The 23,496-nt window shown below is 35.1% G+C and overlaps 1 protein-coding gene across 1 annotated transcript in view; it reads left to right on the plus strand.

The window, feature by feature from the left end:
- Positions 1-23,496, plus strand: part of EMB3012 (embryo defective 3012) — a 278,503-nt gene that overhangs the window by 62,660 nt on the left and 192,347 nt on the right. The window contains exons 6-8 of the mRNA XM_089822791.1: positions 17,589-17,795; positions 17,965-18,103; positions 18,214-18,362. Of these exons, the coding sequence (XP_089678917.1) occupies positions 17,589-17,795; positions 17,965-18,103; positions 18,214-18,362 (495 nt within the window). The remainder of the gene's footprint in view (positions 1-17,588; positions 17,796-17,964; positions 18,104-18,213; positions 18,363-23,496) is intronic.

Raw genomic sequence — 23,496 nt, forward strand, 5'->3', positions numbered from 1 at the left:
AGGTATACAGTGAGTTTAATGAATGAAAAGATGATGGACACAAAGTAACATCTGTAATTTCTTTTGTAATAAATATCCACATTACCATGAGTCATTAATGATGTTGAGCATCCAAAATCAGTGGATATACTTACTGCAATAATAATTATAGGTATACTTGGAAACAAACAAGCAACAAGAGGAATTAGGCACAATGTTGGTGCAATGGCATGAATGCACACTGAATTAAAGTAACACTTTGGGAACTTGGCATCATAAAAAATTATTGGCTTTAAGCATCTCATGTGGAAGAGTGTATAATTGAGCCTGGTATCTGTTTTTTCCCTATTGTTAGATGATGATGTTGTCTGGTTACTTCAGATGCTGGAAGGATGAATCAAGCTGAAGGAATTTCATGCAATATACCTAATGCCATGGTATTATGATGTATATGAGTGTTATGGAGTGGACAAGATTTCACCTGCACAATTTTGGTTAAGTACAGAAGATAGATTTTGTGTGAAGTTATGGCTTAAGTTATATTTGCTTAAAGGTTTAATTTGAAATTGTCGGTTCAGGTTCAGGTTTGGGTTTGAAGAACTGGTTTGCTGGTACGACAATATTTTGAAATGGATTTTTCGGTTTGTTTGGGTTCATTAGTACAAAACTTGTGAAAATTCTGTGCATATACATTTGTATGCAGCCTAGAAGCATGAACTAAGATTACAATATTACGATAGATAAGCTTCTATTATTAGTTAATTGTTATGTGTTTATAATTTATTGTAAATATTAGAATGTTTCTAATATTTAGTTAGCTATAGTTATTTGTTAGCTTTTTTTAGCTAGAATAGAATATTTCTATTCTTTACGATAGTTTCCTAAGGAAACATCACTTTATTCTTTTGTATATATAGACCTCTCGGTCTCTATTAATAACAAGCAAATATTTTACCAATTACATTGTAATATGGTATCAAAGCACAGCTGATTTTTTTTCAAAAATAATTTCTTATTGAAATTTTTGAAATTAATCTTTTTCGGGTTTTACCTGCTTCTTAATACCTAGTTTTGGCTAGGGTTTCAGAGACGAATATCTGCAAATTTCTCTGAAAAAATTTCGTTCTTTTTCTTGGGCATTTTTTCTTTTGAAAATCATGATTTCTTTGTCTAGAGAAATCGACTTCTCTTGTTTGAAGAATTAATCTGCAACCTTTGTTCGCGTCTACAAACTCAACTTCAACTCAACAAATCAACTCGCATTCAGAACTAGAATGAGGGTCTTTTTTTGTGACATTTTTTTTTGCACATATTTTTGCCACTTTCACGCATCTATAAGTTGCAAACTGTGTTGTTTGTGGCGTTATATTTGTCGTCTTTTCTTATAGTCACGCTCTGGGAAACAAATTAGGTCATTTTTTCTCCAAAAATTGCCATCTTTCTGCAACATATACCTTTATTGGCTGCCAGCTAGGGTTTTGCTCGGAACGCTAAAATTTGAGCTCGAAAATTGTTTTCGATTCCAAATTCTTGGTGGGTTTTTCGAGAGGTCATCTGGGTTGTCTTTTTTTTTGGGTGCCTCAATTTTGTGCCTTAGTTTTCGAGCCAACAGACAACATATTCTTTTTGGGTTTTTCGAGCTCTTTTCTAGGTACTCATTCAAATTTTCTGGGTGTTTCCTTCATAGATTTTTACACCTTTTCATTGAAAAATATGCAATGGCATCTTTGACTTATATATTGCTTGAGAGCAACTCAAAATGTAGTGGTCAAAACTATAACACTTGGAAGCAGCAGATAATTACAATTTTTGAATATTGGACTACTGATCAAATTGTTCTGGGTGTTACACAGGGTCCGACTGCCCTTGGTACTAATTAGGATGTATGGGATTTGTATAATCGGGAAGCAGTGATGCTTCTCAAATTATTTGTAGTTGACGGTCAGCTCTCTCAAATTTCATTCGACAAGACAACTGTCGAGATATGGACACATCTCAAAAATCTTCATGCGATTTTTGAGAAAAGCAGAGCTTTCTATTTGAAATACACTATGTTTTTTGTTATCATGGATGAGCGAACATTACTTCATGCTCACTTGAATAGGATTTAGGGAATCTGTGATCAGTTGCTTGCCATTGGTTGCAATATGAAGAGGATATTGTGGTTATCACTCTTCGGAGTTTACCAAAGTCCTGTGAGCATTTTATCGAGACTTTGAACATCACATCTTCTGGTGTTGATATGAAGTTACAAGAATGTTTGCACACATCTACTTCAGCAAGATCGGTGGAAACAACATTTTCGTAGCAGTTCTAGCTCCACCTCCACAGAGCAAGCCTTTGCTGCAAAATCCTTTTAGAAGGATAAAGGCAAGTCTCAGCAGAAGTCCTCTCCTCCAATTTCAAAAGGCTTCTAAAAGAAGAACATTCAATGCAACTATTGCCACAAGTTTGGTCACATGAAGGTTGAATGTCGGAAACGCTTAACTGTTGAATCTAAGCAATTAGGATCGCAATCCAAAGCGAATAGTGCAAAGAACACTAAATAGGCAAAATCTACATTTTACATGTTCATGGCTAAAAGACCTGTAGATCATGTGAAGTTGTCTGCATGGTACATTAATTCAGGTGCCTCTTGTCATGTCACCCACCACAAAGATTGGTATACTGACTACCAACCTTAGATTCTATTATTTTAGGTGGCGGAGAGAGAGTACACCATTATCGGTAAAGGCAACATTCAGATTTAGTCTGTTGGGAGGAATCTTTTTTCTCGATGTGTACTATGTTCCAGGGATGGAAATAAATCTACTCTCAACCAGTTAGTTATTGCGACATACTCCACAATTGGATGTCACCTTCAGTTCACATCAGTGTACCATCACTGATACGACGACGTAGTCAACTGTTGTAGTGAGTCTTGAGGATCATGGTCTTTTCTGCATTACTAATTCTGGTGATTCTTGAGACTTAGCTATGGCTGCTCGGTAGTCTTCTGTTAGCACACTTTAGCATCAACATTATGGGCACTTAAATGTGCATTATCTCTCTTAGCTTGCCAAAGATCCAGACTCAACAGCTTGGAGTTTGTGATGCATGCTAGGCTGGGAAGCAACATCGCACACCTTTCACCAGTAGCGATTCATGGCAAGCTTCTCCGACACTTCAACTTGTTCATGCCAATATTTGGGGCCCTATGACCACTCCTTTGTTTTTGGGTCTAGGTGTTTTGTGTTTGTTGATTTTAGTAGAAGAATGTAGGTGTATTTTCTGAAAAAGAAATCAGATGCATTTCCTGTATTTCAAAAGTTTAAACCTTCAGTTGAAAAAGAGTCTGGGAAATCTATTATTACTCTTAGGATAGACAATGGGGGTGGGGAATTTTGTTCTAATGAATTCTCTAGCTTCTTGGATACTCATGGCATCAAATGCTAATTTACCACATCCCATACACCACAATAGAACAATGTAGTTGAATGTCAGAACGAAACAATCATTGAGATGGCTCGATCCATGCTCGAACATATACATGTTCCAAAGTAGTTAACACCACAGTTTATCTTTTGAACTGGCTACCCACAATGGTGGTCAAAGATAAGATTTTGGAAGAGGCCTAGTTAGGTCTCAAACTCAGAATCAGTCACTTGAAGGTTTTTGGTTCCCTTGCTTTTGTTTGGATCCCTAATGCGTCATGCACTGAGTTGGATGCTAAGAGTCAGAAACTTATCCTTGTTGGATACAGTAGTCTTCACAAAGCCTACTACTTGATTGACACTAAGACATCTCGTCTCTTGTATAGTTGTGATGCAGTCTTTGATGAGCAATGAGGACCATTCATGCATGTTTCTCTTGTTTTTGATCTAGCAGACTAGTCTATGAAGGCTCATGATTTCGGAGTTAGGCTTCCATTAGGTCCACCTGATGGGAGGGCTCTAGTAGCTCTTGCAACTCCAGTTATATTGGTGATCCCTATACAGACACTTCCAACTTCTCTCTTACAAGATCAACTCGATTTGTAGATGCTTCACTTGAGTTTGATCTAGATTCTTTTGATGTGGAACTTGATCACCAAGCATCTCCTGGTACTAATGTTGGTCATTCTCCTCTTCGGTCTAAGTGGTGGGCTAAGACACTTGTTGATCTTTGTGATGATGAGCTCATTGATGGGCTCAAAAAAAGAACAAACCTACAAAGTCTGTTAAGTTTTCTCTCATGGCCACCATTCATAGTGTATTTGAACCTCAAACATATTTTGAGGCTAAAGGAATTCCAAAGTGGGAATAGGCCATGACATCTGAACACTAAAGCCTGCTGAAGAATAACGCCTGGGTCCTTTCTGATATTTTACTAGGGAAGAAACTTGTAAATGAGTTTACAAAATCTAATACAAATCTGATGGTACTTTGGATAAATACAAAGCTCGTGTAGTTGCAAAGGGCTTTTCTCAGCGTCAAGGCATTGATTATGGGGAGACCTTTGCTCCTATTGCAAAGATGAGCAAACTCAAATTAGTCCTAACTATGGCAAAATAGTTTGGCTGGAAGGTCCATCAGATGGACGTCAAGAATGCTTTTTTGAATGGTGATCTCCACGGAGAGGTCTACATGATGCAGTCTCCTAGTTTTAAGGTTGTTGGTTAAAACCTTCAGGTTCTCAGATTGGTGAAAGCTCTCCATGGCTTGAACCAAGCCCCTAGGGCATGGTACATAAAAATTGATAGGTACCTCAGTGATCAAGGCTCCCAAAGGAGTTCTTCAGACTCAAATTTGTACATCAAGACTACTGACAGTGACATCATTTTTCTGGTTATTTATGTGGATGATTAGATCATCATTGGCAGTTCGTCATCTTCGATTCAAGGAATCAAACATAATTGATGCTAGTCTTTTGATACGATTGACCTCAAGCTCATGCATTATTGCCTAGGTGTTGAGGTTTGGCAACAATCTTCTGGTATATTCATATCTTAGTCCAAATATGCCAGGGCTCTATTAGACAAATTCCATATGCAGGATTGCAAGCCTACATCTATACCCATGGAGAAAGGTCTCAAGTTATTAGCCAAGTCTGATTCTTCTTCCTATTGATGATACTACACACATGCAACTAGTAGGCAACCTCATTTAGCTCTCTGCTACTAGGCGTGATAGCAGCTTTGTAGTTAGCTACATCTCACGCTTTATAACAGCTTGCAAGGTTGATCACTAGATGGCAACAAAGCGTGTGCTTCATTATGTGAAAGACACTTCAAATTATGGACTTATTTACTTTCAAAGTTCTAATCCTAAACTAAGTGGCTTCATAGATTCAGATTGGGTAGGCTCTATTGACAATAAGAAGTCAAATTCTGGATATGTGTTTAGTTTGGGATTCAGTGTCGTTACATGGACCAGTAAGAAGCATCAAGCAATTTCTCTCCTTTACAGAGGCTTGATACGGAGGGACAGTCAAGGCGGGTTGTGAAGTTGTTTGGCTTCATCGGATGCTTGGGGATATGCAGATGTCACCAACACAACCAAGCACTTTGTTTGTTTATAATGAAGGCACAGGAAATCTAGTCTTCCATGAATTAACCAAGCATGTGGATCTTCATTGTCACTACATACAATAGCTGTTTGAAGATGAGACAATAGATTTTCAGTATGATCCTACCAGAGATCAAACTGCAGACATTCTCACCAAGCCTCTTGATCCTAATAAGTTTGTCAAATTCAGAGGACAACTTAATGTTGTAGATAGATTGCCCATTAAGGCCTCGTATTACGATTATGGATAAGCTTCTATTATTAGTTAATGGTTATCTGTTTGTAATCTATTGTAAATATTAGAATGTTATCTGTTAGCTTTCTCTAGCTCTCTTTCATCTAGAATAGAATATTTCTATTCTTTACGATTGGTTCCTAAGGAAACATCACGTTATTCTTTTGTATATATAGACCTCTCAGCGTTTGTTAATAACAAGCAAGTATTTTATCAATTACTTCGTAATATACAATGCCACAAAGTATGATAAAAACAACAAAAACACTAATTTTTTAATCATAGTATCATATCTATTATAAACATCAAACTATTAAATAATATTGAGTTCAAGTGTCATTGTTTTGAGTTCAACAATTGGAACTTTATACTAAGTTTCAATAATCTAATGGATTTTCTAAATCTTCATCTTCTTCTTCTTCTTCATCAAATGCATTAGTTGATTCACAAACTATGCCAATGCCAATGGGATCAGCTGCATTAAAAGGATACCTGCTTTTCAAGTCGTCAAATGCTTATTACTTTTTCACTATATAAAGAGCTGATGCAGGAGCATCCTAGGGTTTTTAGCAATCTTGCATGTTGGAGGTATTTTCGCTAAGTGTTGTGGACTTGGTCACCAAACAGTGGTGCTCGATTGCTGAAGGATGTGTTGTTGGCCAAGGTGCTCGCTTGTTGAAGGGGGGCTCGTTGTCGTTGGAGCTCGATGCCTTCTGTATGTTTGACATGTATTGGTTGCTTGGCATGTGTTGATTGCTCGGCAAATACTATGCTCGGCACGCAGTGGGAGCTCGGTAGTGCTTGGAAGTTTGCTGATGCTCGGCATGGTTTTTTTGACACTCGGTTTGGTCTTGGTTCCTATTGGTACTGAGTTGTCTTTGAGCCGACTTTGGGTATTTAATTCGTGTTGTAGCCGACTTTGGGTATTTAATTTGTGTTGTAGCCAACTTGTGGCTCAACATATATTGAATGTAAGGGATTTTAATTTAATTTGTAATGAACTAGGCCTACCTGTGGCTTAGTTGGGTATAAGTAGGGGGATCTTGTGGAGTCTTTAGGTCATTATGATCCATCTTGGAGAAGAGGATGTGGACTTTGAAGAGCTAATAGCGGCAACTTGAAAACTAGGAGATTGTTTGGTGGGCTTGCGAGCACAAGTTAAGATTTCCTTGGAGGTTTCTACCAGAGTGTGGATTTGGACTAGCTGGGATTAGTGTTTGTGAGTTGGATCTTGCATAACTGTTTGTATTTGTTGTTGTATTTGGCCTTAACCCGGAAGGCTTTCCAGTTAGGGATATTTCATGTAATTAGTTGTTTATGAATAAAGAGTTGTGATTTGGTATCAGATCTTGCTTTGTTATTGTGTTTCCTTTGTGTGGTTATTTGCAGGGATCCAGACCACCTCCAACAAGGGTACCCTCAAATTCTCGCTGCATCAAGAGCTTGTTTGTTTTTAATTAACATCCTACTCAGAAAACATTAAAAAAGTAGCTTGCAACTCCCTTCACCTATTGAAGATATTGTTTACTGTTTAAAGTATGATTTATTACTATAGAGAGCTTCCAATTAATCAAGCACGGGTCATTATGGGCAGTTGGACTTAAAAATTTCACTGGAGGAAACCTCAAGGGCTAGTTTAATTTGATGTAATAAATATATGAACTTAACCAAATTTTGTTTTGTAATGTTAAAGAACTTAGTCAAATTGTGTAATAATTGTTGTGTACTAAATTAGAGAATGTTTCTTTCTTGAACCATACCTAGTTTGCACATGGTTTGCTTGGGTCTCCCCTCGTTTGATCTAGGTTTGGCCTGGGGGAACCAACCTTCTTTGGTTCGAACTTAGGTGGAACCCATAGGTGAAGTGGGACCAGGACCAAAGACCAGTTTGAAATTCGCCTGGCTATGAGTGTTAGGGGAGAACTAGGTAACTTAGGTTTAATTTATCCTAAGACTCTCAGAATAAAATAATAATCTTTCAACATGATTCATCATGAAAATCTTGTAATTTTAAATCATAACAAAGTTATATTATATTTTACTTATTATAATAATATTTATATTTGATTAACCATAAAATTGGATAGTAGGTGGTTGGGACTTGTTAGATTGTAACCACTATTTTTTTATTTTTCTAGTCAACTTCAACATCAATAAAAAATGTTTGTTTGTACCTTGTGCTATGTGAGTATCATTCATATCCGTCCTTTCCTTTTCAAGTGCTTTTGTCGAAGATCAACAAAAGCATTCCAAGGCAAAGAGGGACATGCTTTTGAAAGCCACAAAAATATTGAGGGGAGGGGTGAATTAGTATTTTAAATATTTAAAAGACTAAGTGAAGCTAAAGAAAGCATGAAAGATAATGACACATATGTTTATCTTGTGGAACCCCTTTGGGTAAAACCATGATATCACTAATCACCAAAAAAGTGCCACAACCCAGTACAATTGGAGCTGCAACTCTTTTCACATTCAATAATGATGTATGCACCAACTTCAGCTATCAGAGGCTACAACCTCTTATTGATGTTAAGTAATTGACTTATGCTCCTAACAACAAACATAGTCAAATGACCTATCCATTTTTTTATCCTATACAACAAATCACATCTTCGAAATTGCTCGTATGCCATACAAGCACTTATGAATTATTGTCTTCCATCGCCTTTTTCCACACCTATATGTTTTTTTCTTGTCACATTAAATAGTCTGGTTGAACTAATTTAGAACTGTCTCTACTGTTGACCACTTCACCCAATCATGATTCCCCCTTTTTTACAAAAAGATTGTAATATCTATATGGCTGCTCTAGGATAGAATGCATAGCCCTTAAAAAAACGGACGCCAAGAGTTCGAGTGAAGAAGATATTTAGCAGTTTGTTACATTCATAAAGAAACTGCTGTGCCAGTTTTCAAAAGAAGTTTCAATTGTCATTTTATTGTCCAGTACTTGCGAAATGTTTCATGATATTCATTTTGATGCGCGGGCAAGTACATATGCTATCTTTAGTTTGTTCCAAAAACACGCATCTGTAAAAACACACACATCTCTAGTTTTATTCTTACCAAATAGAGCAATGAACGACAAAGCCAAGTGTATTTGATGTTCTATTTCTCTCCTACATATTCGTCTTCACGCAAGATGCTCGTGACTTAATAGCAACAAAAGTTACAGGTTGGAGCACTCTTATAATTGGCCTGTGTAAATATATATGCATGTACTGCAAACTGAGGGTAACTAAAAATTTGCAGACCGAATAGGTAGCATAAATGAGATAAAAAAATGCCTCTTAAGATCATCTTGGCATGTGTGATGACGAATGTGATATCCCCTCCTTACCATAAGATTCGATAAAAAATAAAAAATAAATAAATTAATGAATGAATAAATAATAATAGATTATAATATAAGTAGGCAAGAGCCTATAACACAACGGTAAAATTGAGAGCCTCTTATCAGAGGTGTCTTGGATTCAAGTCTATTCAAGATTAACAAATAATAATTAGTCACAGCAAATATGATAATTCATCTTGGTTTCGGCCAATTACCTATTAAAAAATAGATTATAATATAATTTATTTTTATTTAATTATATTATTAATATAATAAAAAATTATCTTCGCAACATGATAGGAGTGGACCATTTAGGTTTTGTGAGGGCAAGTGGTAGTGATTCTTTTTGCCATTGAGATATATGTGTACAAATTTGGATGTACTATAATTGTAGTTATACCATTTTTGTTCATATAATGTGGAGACTTGTTCCTATCCTAAATGGATGTATTCATGTATTTGTATATTTTTAATCTTCAGATCCTACGGGATGATGTATTGTATCATGTTGTATTTGGTTTATCCTTAGTTACTGATTCGGGATACGAATCCGATTCGGGCACGTGAATCGGATCCGTGGATTCGTGATTTTTTTTTTTTTTCGATTAGGATTCGTGAATATATATATATATATATATATATTACCGATCTTGCCCATGCCCCAACTAGTAATAGATATATATATATATATATTTATTTATTTGTTTCTCTCATTTATTAGTATATATAATGCATAAAAAGGTCATTTTAGTACTAGAAAGCAAAAAAATATATTAAAAAAAGTCATATTAAATAACTTAGACTCACTTAAACCTGTCGATCCTTGAGGATTCACGCTGGATCCTTGAGGATTCACGCTTGGATTCATGCAGATCCGGGCAGGATCCTTGTTTTACACAGTGGATTCGTCAGGATTCGTGGGCCATGAATCCGGACGAATCCACTGTGTAAAACAAGGATCTTGCTCGGATCTGCACGAATCCAGGCACGAATTTGGATTCGGATCAGACCCGAATCTGGATCCGGCCTCTAGGGCACGAATCCGGTAACTAAGGGTTTATCATTTCATATCTTGTGACATGTGTAGTGGATGTTATGCATTTTGGTTATGCCTTGTGGCATCATACCTACATTATGTATTCTTCTATGAGATCGTGTATATGTTGTTTTTCTATAGACATGGACTTTTTTTATTTATATTTGAAATTAATTTAATAAAATTGACATGTTTGTGATTCAATGTTAAGGAACCCTTGATAATGTAACTGTGAATATATTTGTTTAAGTGTATGTGATGCATGTTTAATATATTTCTTCCACAATTTTTCTTTAGTTTTACTATATTATTAATATAATATAAAAGAATATATCATATACATTGATATAATATGATGTTATCTCTTAATGAATGAATAATATATATTGATTCTTAAAATTATAAATATAATAATACAATAATAAATTAATAATAACCATAGTAATATATATATATATATATATATATATATATATATATATATATATATATATATATATATATATATATATATATATATATATATATATATATATATATATATATATATATATATATATATATATATATATATATATATAATAGGATAAAATAGAGAGTGAAATATATTATCAAACATATAATATGTTCTATACTGTAAAGTATCCGCAAATTCTGCTATAAATCAGACTGAGATGATACCTTCTGTGTTATTGGTCGCTGAAGATGATCTTCTATAATTCAGACTTGTATGAAATGATACCAATAATATAAATATTAATTTGGAAATGTTTTATCTCTGTAAGTATTCGTCTAGGGCAGTATTGTTAAAGGAGCAGACCATTTGTTATTCGTGTGTCCTTTATCTACAAACATACCTATATAAATAAGGCAACCAAAGGGCATGTCCCTTGAAGGGACATGACCCTGTCTAGGTCGTCCCTAAATTTTTTTCTCATAATTTGCTTCAAAGGAGGAATAGCTTTTGTAATCAAACTAAGATTAGTTAAGTTCATACTCAAATACTATTATACCAAAGGAGACGCCGATCATGCCTAAACAAGGAACGATTATATATGGGCCTTCATTAGTAAGGCAATACATGCATGATTGGATCTGTACGATTTGTACAATCAGATCAGTATGAGATCGAAGTTACAGATTTAACACTCCCTCTTAACTTGATAATCATACTAAGAGATAACATATTTAGCGTCATCAATTATGATGAATAAGCATAGATTGATACTCTATATTTATCTGAATCTTCTAAGCATGTGGTATCATTGAACACATGATACTATGTCATATTACTATACCTGTGATATGACTTATCATTGATAGTAGTGATAACAATATTGCAAAGAATACAATATATAGGATAAAATCTAGAGAATGATTAAATTCTTCATTTATCCAAGTTGTGTCTCATAGCTACTGGCAGTCCTATATCACAACATGATCCTGAGTTAAGATTACTAGAACACGATAAAATCCGGAGAATGATTAAATTCTTAAGGCATAAATTGACTTAAGGCATTAACAACATAGCAAATATTAGGTCTTGTATTTACCAAGTACATAAAAGACCCAATCATCTGTCTGTAAAGAGTAGAATCTATGGAGGGTGATTTTGCAGCTGCTTCCTTAAGTTTGTGTAGATTAGTCTCCATTAGAGAATACATAGGTCTTTATGTACACATTCCAAATCTCTTTAAGATGTCTAATGTATACTTCCCTTGATTAAGTATGATGTCAGAATTTTGCCATACTTCTAGTCCTAGAAAGTAATGAAGGAGTCCTAAATCTTTCATTTCAAATTCTCTGATTAGATCTTTCTTGCATTGATCTATAAAATGATCATCACCTGTTATTAGTAAATCATCAACATATAGCATCAATATTATCATATCACCTTTAACCTTTTTATAATAGAGATTTGGATCAACTTCATTCTTTGAGATTCTTAAACTAGTGAGATACTTATCAGTTCTTTTATACTAGGCCCTTGGAACTTGTTTAAGCCCATAGAGAGCTTTCTTGAGCCTGCAAACAAACACTTTAAGGTTATGAGTTTCAATTGCTTCAGGTTGCTCCAAATATACCTCTTCTGTAATTTTTCCATTCAGACATGTTGTTTTTACATCCATCTGATGTACTTTTCATCCCTTTTGCAATAGCTAGGACTCCTCTTACAGAGGTGTATCTGGCAATAAGGGCAAAAGTTTCTTCATAATCAATTCCCTCTTTTTGAGAGAATCCCTTGGTTACAAATTTGGCTTTATATTTTTCAATGCTATCGTCAGCAGCATGCATAATTTTAAATATCCACTTAGAAGAAACAACGGATTTTTCTTCAGGTCTTGGAACAATTTCCCAAACATTATTCTTAATAATGGATTGATATTCTTCTGTCATAGCATCCTTTCAAGCTGTATGTTTAATAGCATCAGAAACATTGGTTAGTTCTGATTTAGATAAATCACTCATGTTTGCTGCATAACTAGAAAATCTTTTGGGTCTTTTGCTTTCTCTGAAGTTCTAGATGGTGCAGTGAAGTCTTGTGCTTCCTCTTCTATCTTAATGGCCCAAAGTGGTATTTTCTTTAAATTCTAAGTTTCCTCAAGACTAAGATTTTGAATTTCATCTTCAATTTCTTCAATGTTCTCCCTCTAAAACTCATATTCAGTATTTTCTTTAGAACTATGTAAGGGAGAGGGATGTCTAGAACTTAGGGCTCTTTTGAATGTTAAATCTTCTTCAAATATTACATCCCTACTAATTCAATGTTTTTCTGACCAGGTATGAAAATCCTATATGCTCTGGATGTTTCACTATACTTGACAAAAATATCTTTCCTCCTAGAGGTTTCAAACTTAGTTCTCTTTTCTTTTGGAACATGTATATTAACTGGGCACCCAAAAATCCTAAGATGACTTATATTAGGTTTAACCTTAGTGAAGACTTTTTTAGGAGTTTTATCTCTAAGGTAGGAGTGAGGACTTCTGTTTTGAATATAGACAACAGTACAAGAGGGTTTTGCCCAAAGATAATATTCCAAATTTTGGTCAAATATCATAGCTCTTGTTGCTTCTACAATTGTTCTATTCTTCCTTTCTGCTACCCTGTTTTGTTGTGGTTTATAAGGAATGATACACTCCCTCTTAATTCCTGCTTTTTTACGAAACTCGTTAATCAAATCTGAAGTATATTTTCCTCCATTATTAGTCCTAAGGGTTTTAATTTTGTGTCCTGATAAGTTTTTAGTTAAGGTTTTGAAGTCTTTAAATCTCTTCAGGATTTCTTTTGATTCTTTATATTTTAAGAAATAAATCCAAGTTTTCCTAGAGAAGTCATTTAAAAAAAGTATATAGTATCAGAATACTCCAAGAGAAGGAACAAACATAGGTCCACATAAATCTGAGTGGATTAATTCCAAAACATTGTTAGTTTTTCTAGTACTATCATGAAATGGACTTTTGGTGTTTTTACCTAGAGGGCAACCTTTGCATATGCTTGAATGATCTTTATTCAACTTAGGTAAACCAATTACCATCTTCTCCATAGTTGATAAGGTTTTGAAATTTAGATGTCCTAACCTTTTGTGCCATATTTTGTTTATATCGACAACTTCATGAATTAAGGCTTGAATAGATTAACAAGGTTTTGTTATTTAATTCATACAAGTATCCATTTCTTTGACCAATCAACTTTGATTTATTAAATGAAGAGTTCTTAGACTAGGTCATTACTTTACCGTCCATGAATGCAACATTATGTCCATCATCTTCAAGTGCTGTAACAGGGGTTAGATTTCTTTTTATTCCTAATACATAGAGTAGTCCTTTGAGATGTAGAGAACTACCCGACTTCAATTTCAAGGTGCAATTCCCAATTCCTTTGACTGAATGAGCTGAATTACCACGAATGGTAACTTTGCCATCAACTTCTTCAAATATAGAGTCCAATGCTTCTTTGTATCCTATAATGTGTTGAGATGATCCACTATCAATTACCCATGCTTGATACTTCATTTGATAGTGCAAAATACAATACACGATTCTCAAGATCGTAGTAATCTTCTTTCTTATTAATGTTTGTACAGTTTACTTGCTACTTTTTATTCTCAAGGCAATTAGATCTCTAGTGTCCAAATTTTTCACATTTGAAGCATTATATTTTGGATAGATCTTTCTTAGGTTTTTCATTTCTTTGATTACCCTTCTTCTTCTTACCTTTATAAGAATTTGTATTGGAAACATGAAGTTCTTCATTGTCAATTTTCAATCTTTCTTCTTTCTTAAGTTTCCTAGATTCTTGTTGCAAGCAATCTCCTTTAAGTCTATTAAAGTTTGGAAGATTGTCTCTAGCACTTACTCCTTGTGAGAATGTTTCCCATGAATCTGGTAACCCATCTATAGCCATAAGTGTTAGTTCTATCTTCAATTATGGTCCCTATACTTGCAAATTCGTCTCTTAGACTAGCCATCCTTAGGAAGTAAGAGTTCATAGATTCTCTCTTATTTATCTGTATATGATTTAGTTACCTTTTTAGTGCAAGGGTTCTAGTCACATTGTTAACCTCATATGCATTTAATAATGCATTCATCATATGAAATGTTGTTTGATGTTTCATTAGCATAGGTATTATTTCATTTTAAACTTCATCTAATATGAGTTGCATGGCTTTCCTGTTTCCATTACTACAAATACTTTTATTAGGTTCATCATTAGGTTGCTTGGATGCTGAATCAACAAACTGTTTTACATCATTGTTTTCAAGAACCATCATAATTTTGAATTTCCAAGCAATGAAGTGTTCTTTCCCATCAAACCTATCTTGGGGTCTGATTGTGCTTGCCATTGAAGATAGAAGGATGTTGCTAGATATATAAAGTTTGATTGTCAATTTGTAGAGCCTAGGTCCGACTACTAGAGCTCTGATACCATGTTAAGTATTTGCAAATTCTGTTATAAATCAGACTGAGATAATACCTTCTATGTTATTGCTTGTTGAAGATGATCTTCTATAATTCAGACTTGTATGAAGTGATACCAATAATATAAATATTATTCTAAAATGTTTTATCTCTGCAAGTATTTGTCTAGGGTAGTATTGTTAAAGGAGCAGACCATTTGTTATTTGTGTGTCCTTTATCTACAAACATACCCTATATAAAGAAGGCAACCAAAGGGCATGTCCCTATCTAGGTCGGCCCTGAATTGTTTTCTCATAGTTGGCATCAGAGGAGGAATAGCTTTTGTAATCAAACTAACTAAGATTAGTTAAGTTCATACTCAAATACTATTATCCCAAAGGAGATGTCAATCATGCCTAAACAAGGAACAATTATATATAGGCCTTCATTACTAAGGCAATCCATGCATTATTAGATCTGTACAATCTGTACAAGCAGATCGGTATGAGATCGATGTTACAGATTTAACATATATAAACCATATATATAAAATTAAACAAGTCGTATAGAAAATAATATTTCTTATGGATTATCATACACACAACAACCAATGGGAAGGTTGCAACAAAGGAAAGTCACTACCTTTATCATCCACGATGGTATTTATGTGCGTTAAAGCAAGGAAGAGGAAATAGGATAATCAACATTTGCTACCTTAGTTACTTTCAAATTTTCAATACACAACCAACAATCAATATGTTGCACAGTTAGGTGTATTCACCAAGAAATATATCCAATCAACATATTTCTTTTTTATCTTATCGTTTGGGTATCCTTGCGACTCAAGCCCAACGAGCTGCCTTCATGAGGCGAGTTTGAGGCAAAAATCCCTATGACCACACTATGATCCGCACCGCCCCCAAGTGGTTGTGGTATAATAAATCTAGGTAGGATAGTTGAACTTGAGACCATAAGGATCTACACACAACCTCAAACTAACTCACCTATCCCATGGGGGCCACCTGATCAACATATTTCATATTTACTCAACCATCTATACTCAATACACAACAATGATAATCAAGAAATGGAATCTATTCCACTATTAATACTGAGTAGTCAACAAATACATTCACACAATAACTATATCTACAATGGACAATTACATGTCAAAAAAAGAGCACACACCGTGCAATCATCGAGGGAGGAAAAGGAATTTTTGTGATAACCAAGTTTGAAGAGTCACTGTGAGTTGGAGATCATTAGGTGTTAGGTAGTGAAAATCTCATTAAGTTAAATAAAAAGTGTAATGTTTTGAAGACGATCTTGGCTCAAGGGCAATATTTGTCTGAAGGACTCTAATTTCTTGAAGATGATCTTTGTTTGAAGGCAATATCAACCTAAAGGCAACCTTGATGGAAGGCTATCTCAATTGGAAGGCAACCTCAATTCGAAGGGGATCTTGGTCTGAAGACAAATGCTACCTCGGCCCAAAGGCAACCTTGATCCAAAGGGGATCTTCGTTTGAGGGCAATCTTGGTCCGAAGGGGATCTCCGTTTGAAGGCTATCTCAGTTCGAAGACAACATCAATCTGAAGGGGATCTTCATCCAAAGGCAATCTTGGCAAAAATTTCTTTTTCAAGGTTTAGTTCATCTTCATTCAATTTGAAAGATGTTCTCTTATTCTGATTTGGGCAGTTTACTTATATATATATATTTTTAATAAAATGTTCTGGTACACCAATTAGTTTGTGACAAAATGCCAAATATTCAACTGTATTTGCAACCTATACATGAACTTGACTAGCTGGATGGCGAACTGATGTTTGCTATGTTACTCTTTACATAAATACTAAATGTATACTTTTAGAGGAAATCCCATCTAAACCGTGTCTGCTAGATTAATTCAATCACAATAACTTTTGTAAGTGAAACCTGTAAGGTACATTGCAATACAATACTTTGTGCTATTCTGGTAAATAACTTGTCATTCTGATCTGTTGCAAAAAAACCAGGTTGCTTTCCCGGCTGCAAACCATGACTTAATAGATACCTTGTCAGGAAAGGAAATTTTGTTTTTGCACAGACACTAGTTTTTGAGAAAATAAGGATGTTTCCAGTGTATATCAAAGTCATGTTTTAAGGTGTCAGTCGTGGTGTGAAGCTAATGTGATATTTTTAGAATGCATCTAGTGTTTCTCGTTAAATTAGCCTCTAATGCATTAACTAACACAGATCATGTTTTAGGGCATAGCATATATCTGCAGGGTATGGTTGACATATTGTTATTTTGTGCCACCACTGCTATTTTTATCTGTCCACTAAATTTAAGTAATTTATTTGTTTAATTGATAATTCAGAGTTGTGATTTATTTGACTGGTATTATTATGGAACATTGTAGATAATGTAGATTGCGTTTGAACTATTTTTTGTTTTTCATGGTCATCCAATTCAATCAATTATTAAGTAGTATGCACTGTTCTTATTGGCTATAGCTCATTACATTTTTTGTTACTTGATAGATGTCTAATTGATATTTGTATTAATTTCAGTTTCCTGTTTTTTCAATAAATTTACAGAGTAATCATTTAGAACTAAACTTTGGTGACTCTCCAAATTGGAACGCCTTTCCAATACCTGGCGAAGTTGCAGTTGAAAATGGATGGCATAACTGTAGCCGTCTCCATGCAATTTCTGAAGGTCAGGGTAAACTAACAGCTTCTCTTAGGTATTATTCTGCGAATGAATACACAGATGATGTGAAACTGTCTGGAATACCTGGGATGGTAATGACTCGTTCACTTGTGCCTTCTGTTGGAAATTTTTTAATTGTTTTTTTATCATTTGGCTTTTAGAATAAACGGAAAATATCTATACTTATTTCTGAACTAAGCGAATGCTTCTTAAGTTTGAGTGCCTGTTTAAGGACTAAGTCAATGCTAGTGGTATTTTCAGGTTCTTTCAGTTGTACAGGAAGTAAAGGTTTGTGCACCAGTAGAGATTCAGTTTTTGCAGAGGGATGAGATCTCGAAAACTTTACTGCTTCCCTGGTTTCCTGAAATACATCAGGAAATTGAGTTAGTGGTGAAAGGAGGTTGGCATGATGATTTGAAATTTATGGTTATCTGTTATAGGGATACAATGGAACATTGCGAAAATTTTTAGTCAATGTGAGTTGAAGTGGATAGATTTTTAATTGTGCAGGTTGTGTGGGAACAAAGAAAGACTATCTATGGCATTCATCTGATAGCAGTGTTGTGTCTGTAAATGGAATGGGTGTGGTGCGCGCAGGAAGACCTGGTAAAGCAGTCATAAAAGTTGTAGCAATCGTTGACTTACTGAATTATGATGAGGTACAGTTGAGAGAATGGTTATGTTTGTTAAATCCTGGCAAACATGTTTGAAATCACACTTATTGAGTGGTTCTCATTTTTGTTTTATTGTGCTGAATATTTTTTTAAAACTTTGATTTTCAAGCATAATTGTTTTGTAATGCATGTTGTCTTTTATGTCAGAGCAAACACTATTGGTTAATTATCTTGAGGTGCTCTTCTCTCTTTTCATTATAATTGTAATTAATAAATCTTGCAGAATATAGATTTACCAACTTTACTATGTTCATTTTACCTTGTGCAGTGTCTCTCATGCCGGCCTTCGCACAACCATTGAAATGATGCTGATATGACTGTTGTGTTTTTAGTGTGGTGACAGTTTGTATAAACATTAATGATTGTGTAATGACCGCCTTCAATCTGGAAATGCTAAGATTCTAATCTTTACTATTTTTCTTTGAGTATTTTCTGATTGTTTTGAAGGTTTTTAATATCTATTTTTTTTCCGATCTTTTCAAATATGGAAGATAAACAGGAAGAAATAACAAGAACAGCTTGAAAACAGGAAACAAAATTTATTTAACAACATCAGGTTTTATTTGTAATCAATGGAATTTGAATTTGAAACATGCTCTGATTTCAGCCAAATCTCAACATACAATTCTCAGCTATCTGAAGTATTCCGGACAGCAGTGAGCTCTGGCCTAACAAATCTGCTGTTGCATTGATATTTTCTGATTTCCAACAACTAGGAATTCACTAGGCAAGCCCAAGTGAAACCTTTAGCAAGGAAATGACTGTTTGCTGATAAAATTCTCGCACTGCTGGATCTGGATTAGTTGTGGACTTCCATTCAATCTGATTTCCTGCAATAAGTCTCATTGGATCCCCTTGAACACTTCTTACAGAGAAATGGTGTGGCTTGTAATGAGCGCAACTGGCTCTTGCTACTGGAAATAGGATCCTGCTCAAATTTCCAGTCTTTTCACAACTAAGTCAACCATCAAAAATATGCTCAAGCTAAGAACTCATATATTATTGCTTCACCACAAATGACTTAATTTCAATGCTATAATTAGTACATCACAATTGCTCATGATCTAGAAAATGTTATTCCCTATGCAAGAAAATCCAGAAACAATGCCACTTGCAGCAGTACACAATTTCGATGAGTTTGCAAACTACATAGATATTCTTAACACATTTCATTTGCCTTCACAATTAAAATTTAAACAAGGAATCTGGTCTAACTTAGCAGCTCCAAATTGCTGTAGATTGTGAGAGCACACATGAATTGCAGCAGACTGAAAATGCACACATTTACTTGTAATTCCTTCACACAGCCACTGCTGTTTGCAAGGAGGAAATTAACCCAACTTACACACTCACACCAAGCCTGTCGAAATGATAGGAGACAGTCCAGAACAGATCGAAACGAAGCGAAATCACCACCCAGGCACAGGCACACCGAGCTCTGATACTAGCTGCCCAAAATTCTAGTATTCAGGACGCCCCAAACAAAAATATTAATGTCTGAAAATGCAAATGAAACTGCTCCCAAAAAACAGAGATAAAATGGCCAATTCGCAGGTTAAACAAACGCCCAGCAATATGTAATTATGGCATTTGAAATTCAGGAAACCACACGCCACAGACCAGGAAATTCTAGGCGTCCAAATACCCAACCAATACACGTAGAATGCAAATTAAATACTCACCCAATAGCAGCAGAGCTGGCTGCCAAAATTACAAGACACACTGACACCTCTAAATGCATATTTACTGGCCTTCCAAGTACAGTATTACAGAAAGGAAAATCCCTAATCTGGTTGGCAAAAATAATCAATCAAATCCTGTATACCTCAGCACAGAATTGGATGTAGATTCCACAATCACCAAAGCTCTTCATCAAAGACTTGTCTTCTCAGCTACAGGAAGCACACTATGAAAAGACACTGAGCTCACTGATGGACATTTGCTCCTTAGCCACAATAGAAACAGAACGAGGAAGCACCAGAATAAAATACTCAGATCAAACTCTTATGGTTCAGCAAGAGCACAAACTCAGAAACTCCTTACATGCAACAAAAGAAAATAATCAATTGGATGATTTTCCATTGAAATAAGATCATATTTATAACCTTCATTAGCACAAAGTTTCCCAAATGTAACTTTACTTAAGAAGCTTCCTCAAAACAACATCATTTTATAATGTGCCATATAATATAATTTATTAATTTTTTTTGGCTCCCAAAATTGACCTTTTCAACCATATAATAACATTATCACACACAAGGCCATCGTTTGTTGTGCTCAAGATTTAAAACTTTCCAACTTGGTTCCAACGAGCTATGCCACTAAGTTAGCCAAAGTACAAACGCAACATAAATAATAACAACCTCAGCATATTTAGATGAATAATAATAATAATTCATCTGTCTTGCAAAAAGGACTGAAGAAGCATCACATTCGAAATCTGAGAGCACCAAAGTAATCTTGACGAAGAAAGATGATGAATGAACTGGACGGGGTGACTTACTATAAATAGAAGCTCCCTCACATTTACTTGTAATTTCCCCCACAGCCATTGCTGTTTGCAAGGAGGAAATTTGCCCAACTTGCACAGTCACACCAGGCCTGTCGAAATGATAGCAAGGAGTCCAGAACAGATTGAAAGGAAGATAAATTACTCCCCAGTCCCAGGCACACCGATCACTGATGATAGCTGCCCAAAATTCCAGTATTCAGGACACCCCAAACTTAGATAGCATTGTCTGAAAATGAAGATGGAATTGCTCCCAAAAAACAGAAGTAAAATGCCTAATTTGCAGGTTCAACAAACGCTCAACAATAAGTTATTATGGCTTTTGAAATTCAGGAAACAACACGCCTCAGACCAGGAAATTTTGGGTGTCCAAATGCCCAACCAATACACCCATAATGCAAATTAAATGCTCGCCAAATAGCAGCAGAATTGACGTCCAGAATCGCAAGACGCACTGACACCTCTAAATGCAGATTTACTGGCCTTCTGAGTAAAGTAATAATATGTAATTTTTACTTGCAAGTCTAATTACTGGCTTATCCACCATAACATAGATGCAATCTTTGCCTTGGGCTTTTGGCAAGTCTGTGTTAAATTCCATTGAGATACATTCCCAATTCCTACTAAGAATGGATAGGAGCTGCAATAAACCTGTTGGAAAAATGTGCTCCTATTTATTTTACTGGTAGGTAGGGTACTCATGCGAGTATCAAGGACCTCAAATTTGAACGCCTTCCAAGTGAATCTCTATTGTATCAATAAGTATGTCTTAAAGTACTCTAGATGTTTATCAGATGCCTTATTTGAAATGTGTGAACTAGTACAGTGCAAGTATAACCATTCAACAATAATATTAGGCATGAATCATCGATGGTATTACAAAAAATATCCGGAGAGAATAGAGAACATATAATACAAGATACGACAGAATGATATAAAATTTCATTGCATAATAATCTCGAATACACACCCTATCCTTTGTTCCAATGTGAATAAAAATAGACTTGAGTGTTGGTTAAGTTTTCCAATCGTCGGTAATTGACACCGCTTGAAAATAACTATTTTATTATTTTACACTTTAGTTAACAAAAGTGATATTATGACATAATAACCACATTTACCACCCCCCTCAAAAGTTGTCATCTAGACGATAGGAAACAAACCATCAAAATCTCTATTGGGACGGATGAGAATACATCCCTAGAGTTATGCAGGTGGTGGGGTGTGGAAGTTGGTGACGCAAAATCTTCAAGTTCTATCAACTATCATCTGCTTCTCACCTCTAGCCTTCAACAACCTTAGAGCATTCATGAGATCCTTCTCAACAGTCCCCAACTTATGCTCCTCTAGTTGTGCCAACTTCTCCAAATCTTGTACTCTGGTTTTGTTAGCAACAAATTATGCACCCCATTTCAAAACTTCCCACTTTGCAAATTCCAACATCCCTCAAGTCATTTGATCGTTATTTTTCTAAAACCACAACCCGTGCGATCGCACTGTCGCAAATTCCACAAAAGTCGTAAGTTGCAACCACGCCTTCATTGCTTTCATGTTCCTGCAAGCTTCGCTAGGTTGCTTCTTTCTCAAAGTTGATAACTTCTGACTAAAGCTTTGAAACTTTGGGAAGTAACCATCTGCTTGATGGTGGGTTTCTCAAAGTGCAGTCATCATTGCCCAGTTGCCCCTTTCCCAAATTTGATAACCTCTAACTAAAGCTTTGAAACTTTAGGAAGTAAGCATTTGCTCGATGGTAGGTTTCTCAAAGCACAATGATCATGATGTTACTTTGCATTTAATGAAGCAATCTTGGCATAATCTTGTAAAGGGACATCTTTTTTGTTAAGTTTCTGCAAATTCTGCTGTTGATCAAATTAATATAATGCCTTTCTTATTGCTGAAGATGGCCTTGAATATATAGACCAGTATATGAAGTCTTACTTGGATTATAATAATTATTTTGATAATGTTTTTAACCCTATTATAAATCGCATAAGGCGGTAATGCTAGAGGAGCAGACTTAATTGTATTTGTGTGTCCTCTATCCACATTCTTACCTTCCTTTCTAGTATAGACAAGGGGCATGTCCTTACAAAGGACATGACCCTTTCTAGGTCCACCCTCCATAAGACATTATTTTTCCAAGATTGGCGTCTCCATTTGCTAACTAATAGTTAGTTAAACTAACTATATTTAGTGTTCCCAAAGGATTGCGATCTGTACTATAGTTTAGTGTATTTTAAATGCTAATGCTATAAAGGAAATTCATGCTTTATCACATCTGTACGATCTGTAGAATCAGACCATAATGATGTTAGAGTTACAAAATTAACACTCCCTCTTAACTTGATAATCATATTGAGAGATAACATATCTACCACCATCAATTAAGATGAATATATATAGATTGATACTTTATATCTATTTAAATCTTCTAAGCATGTGGTATCATTGAAGACATGATACTATGTCATATGGCTTATCACTTATACTTGTGATAATAGTATTGCATGGAATGCAATATATAGGATAAAATCTGGAGAATGATTAAATTCTTCCTTTATCCAAGTTGTGACTCATAGGTATTGGTAGGCCTATATCACAATATGATCA

The sequence above is a fragment of the Cupressus sempervirens genome, chromosome 3 (genome assembly GCF_028749045.1).
Source record: "Cupressus sempervirens isolate cs-2001-9-10 chromosome 3, ASM2874904v1, whole genome shotgun sequence".
NCBI classification, from domain to species: domain Eukaryota; kingdom Viridiplantae; phylum Streptophyta; class Pinopsida; order Cupressales; family Cupressaceae; genus Cupressus; species Cupressus sempervirens.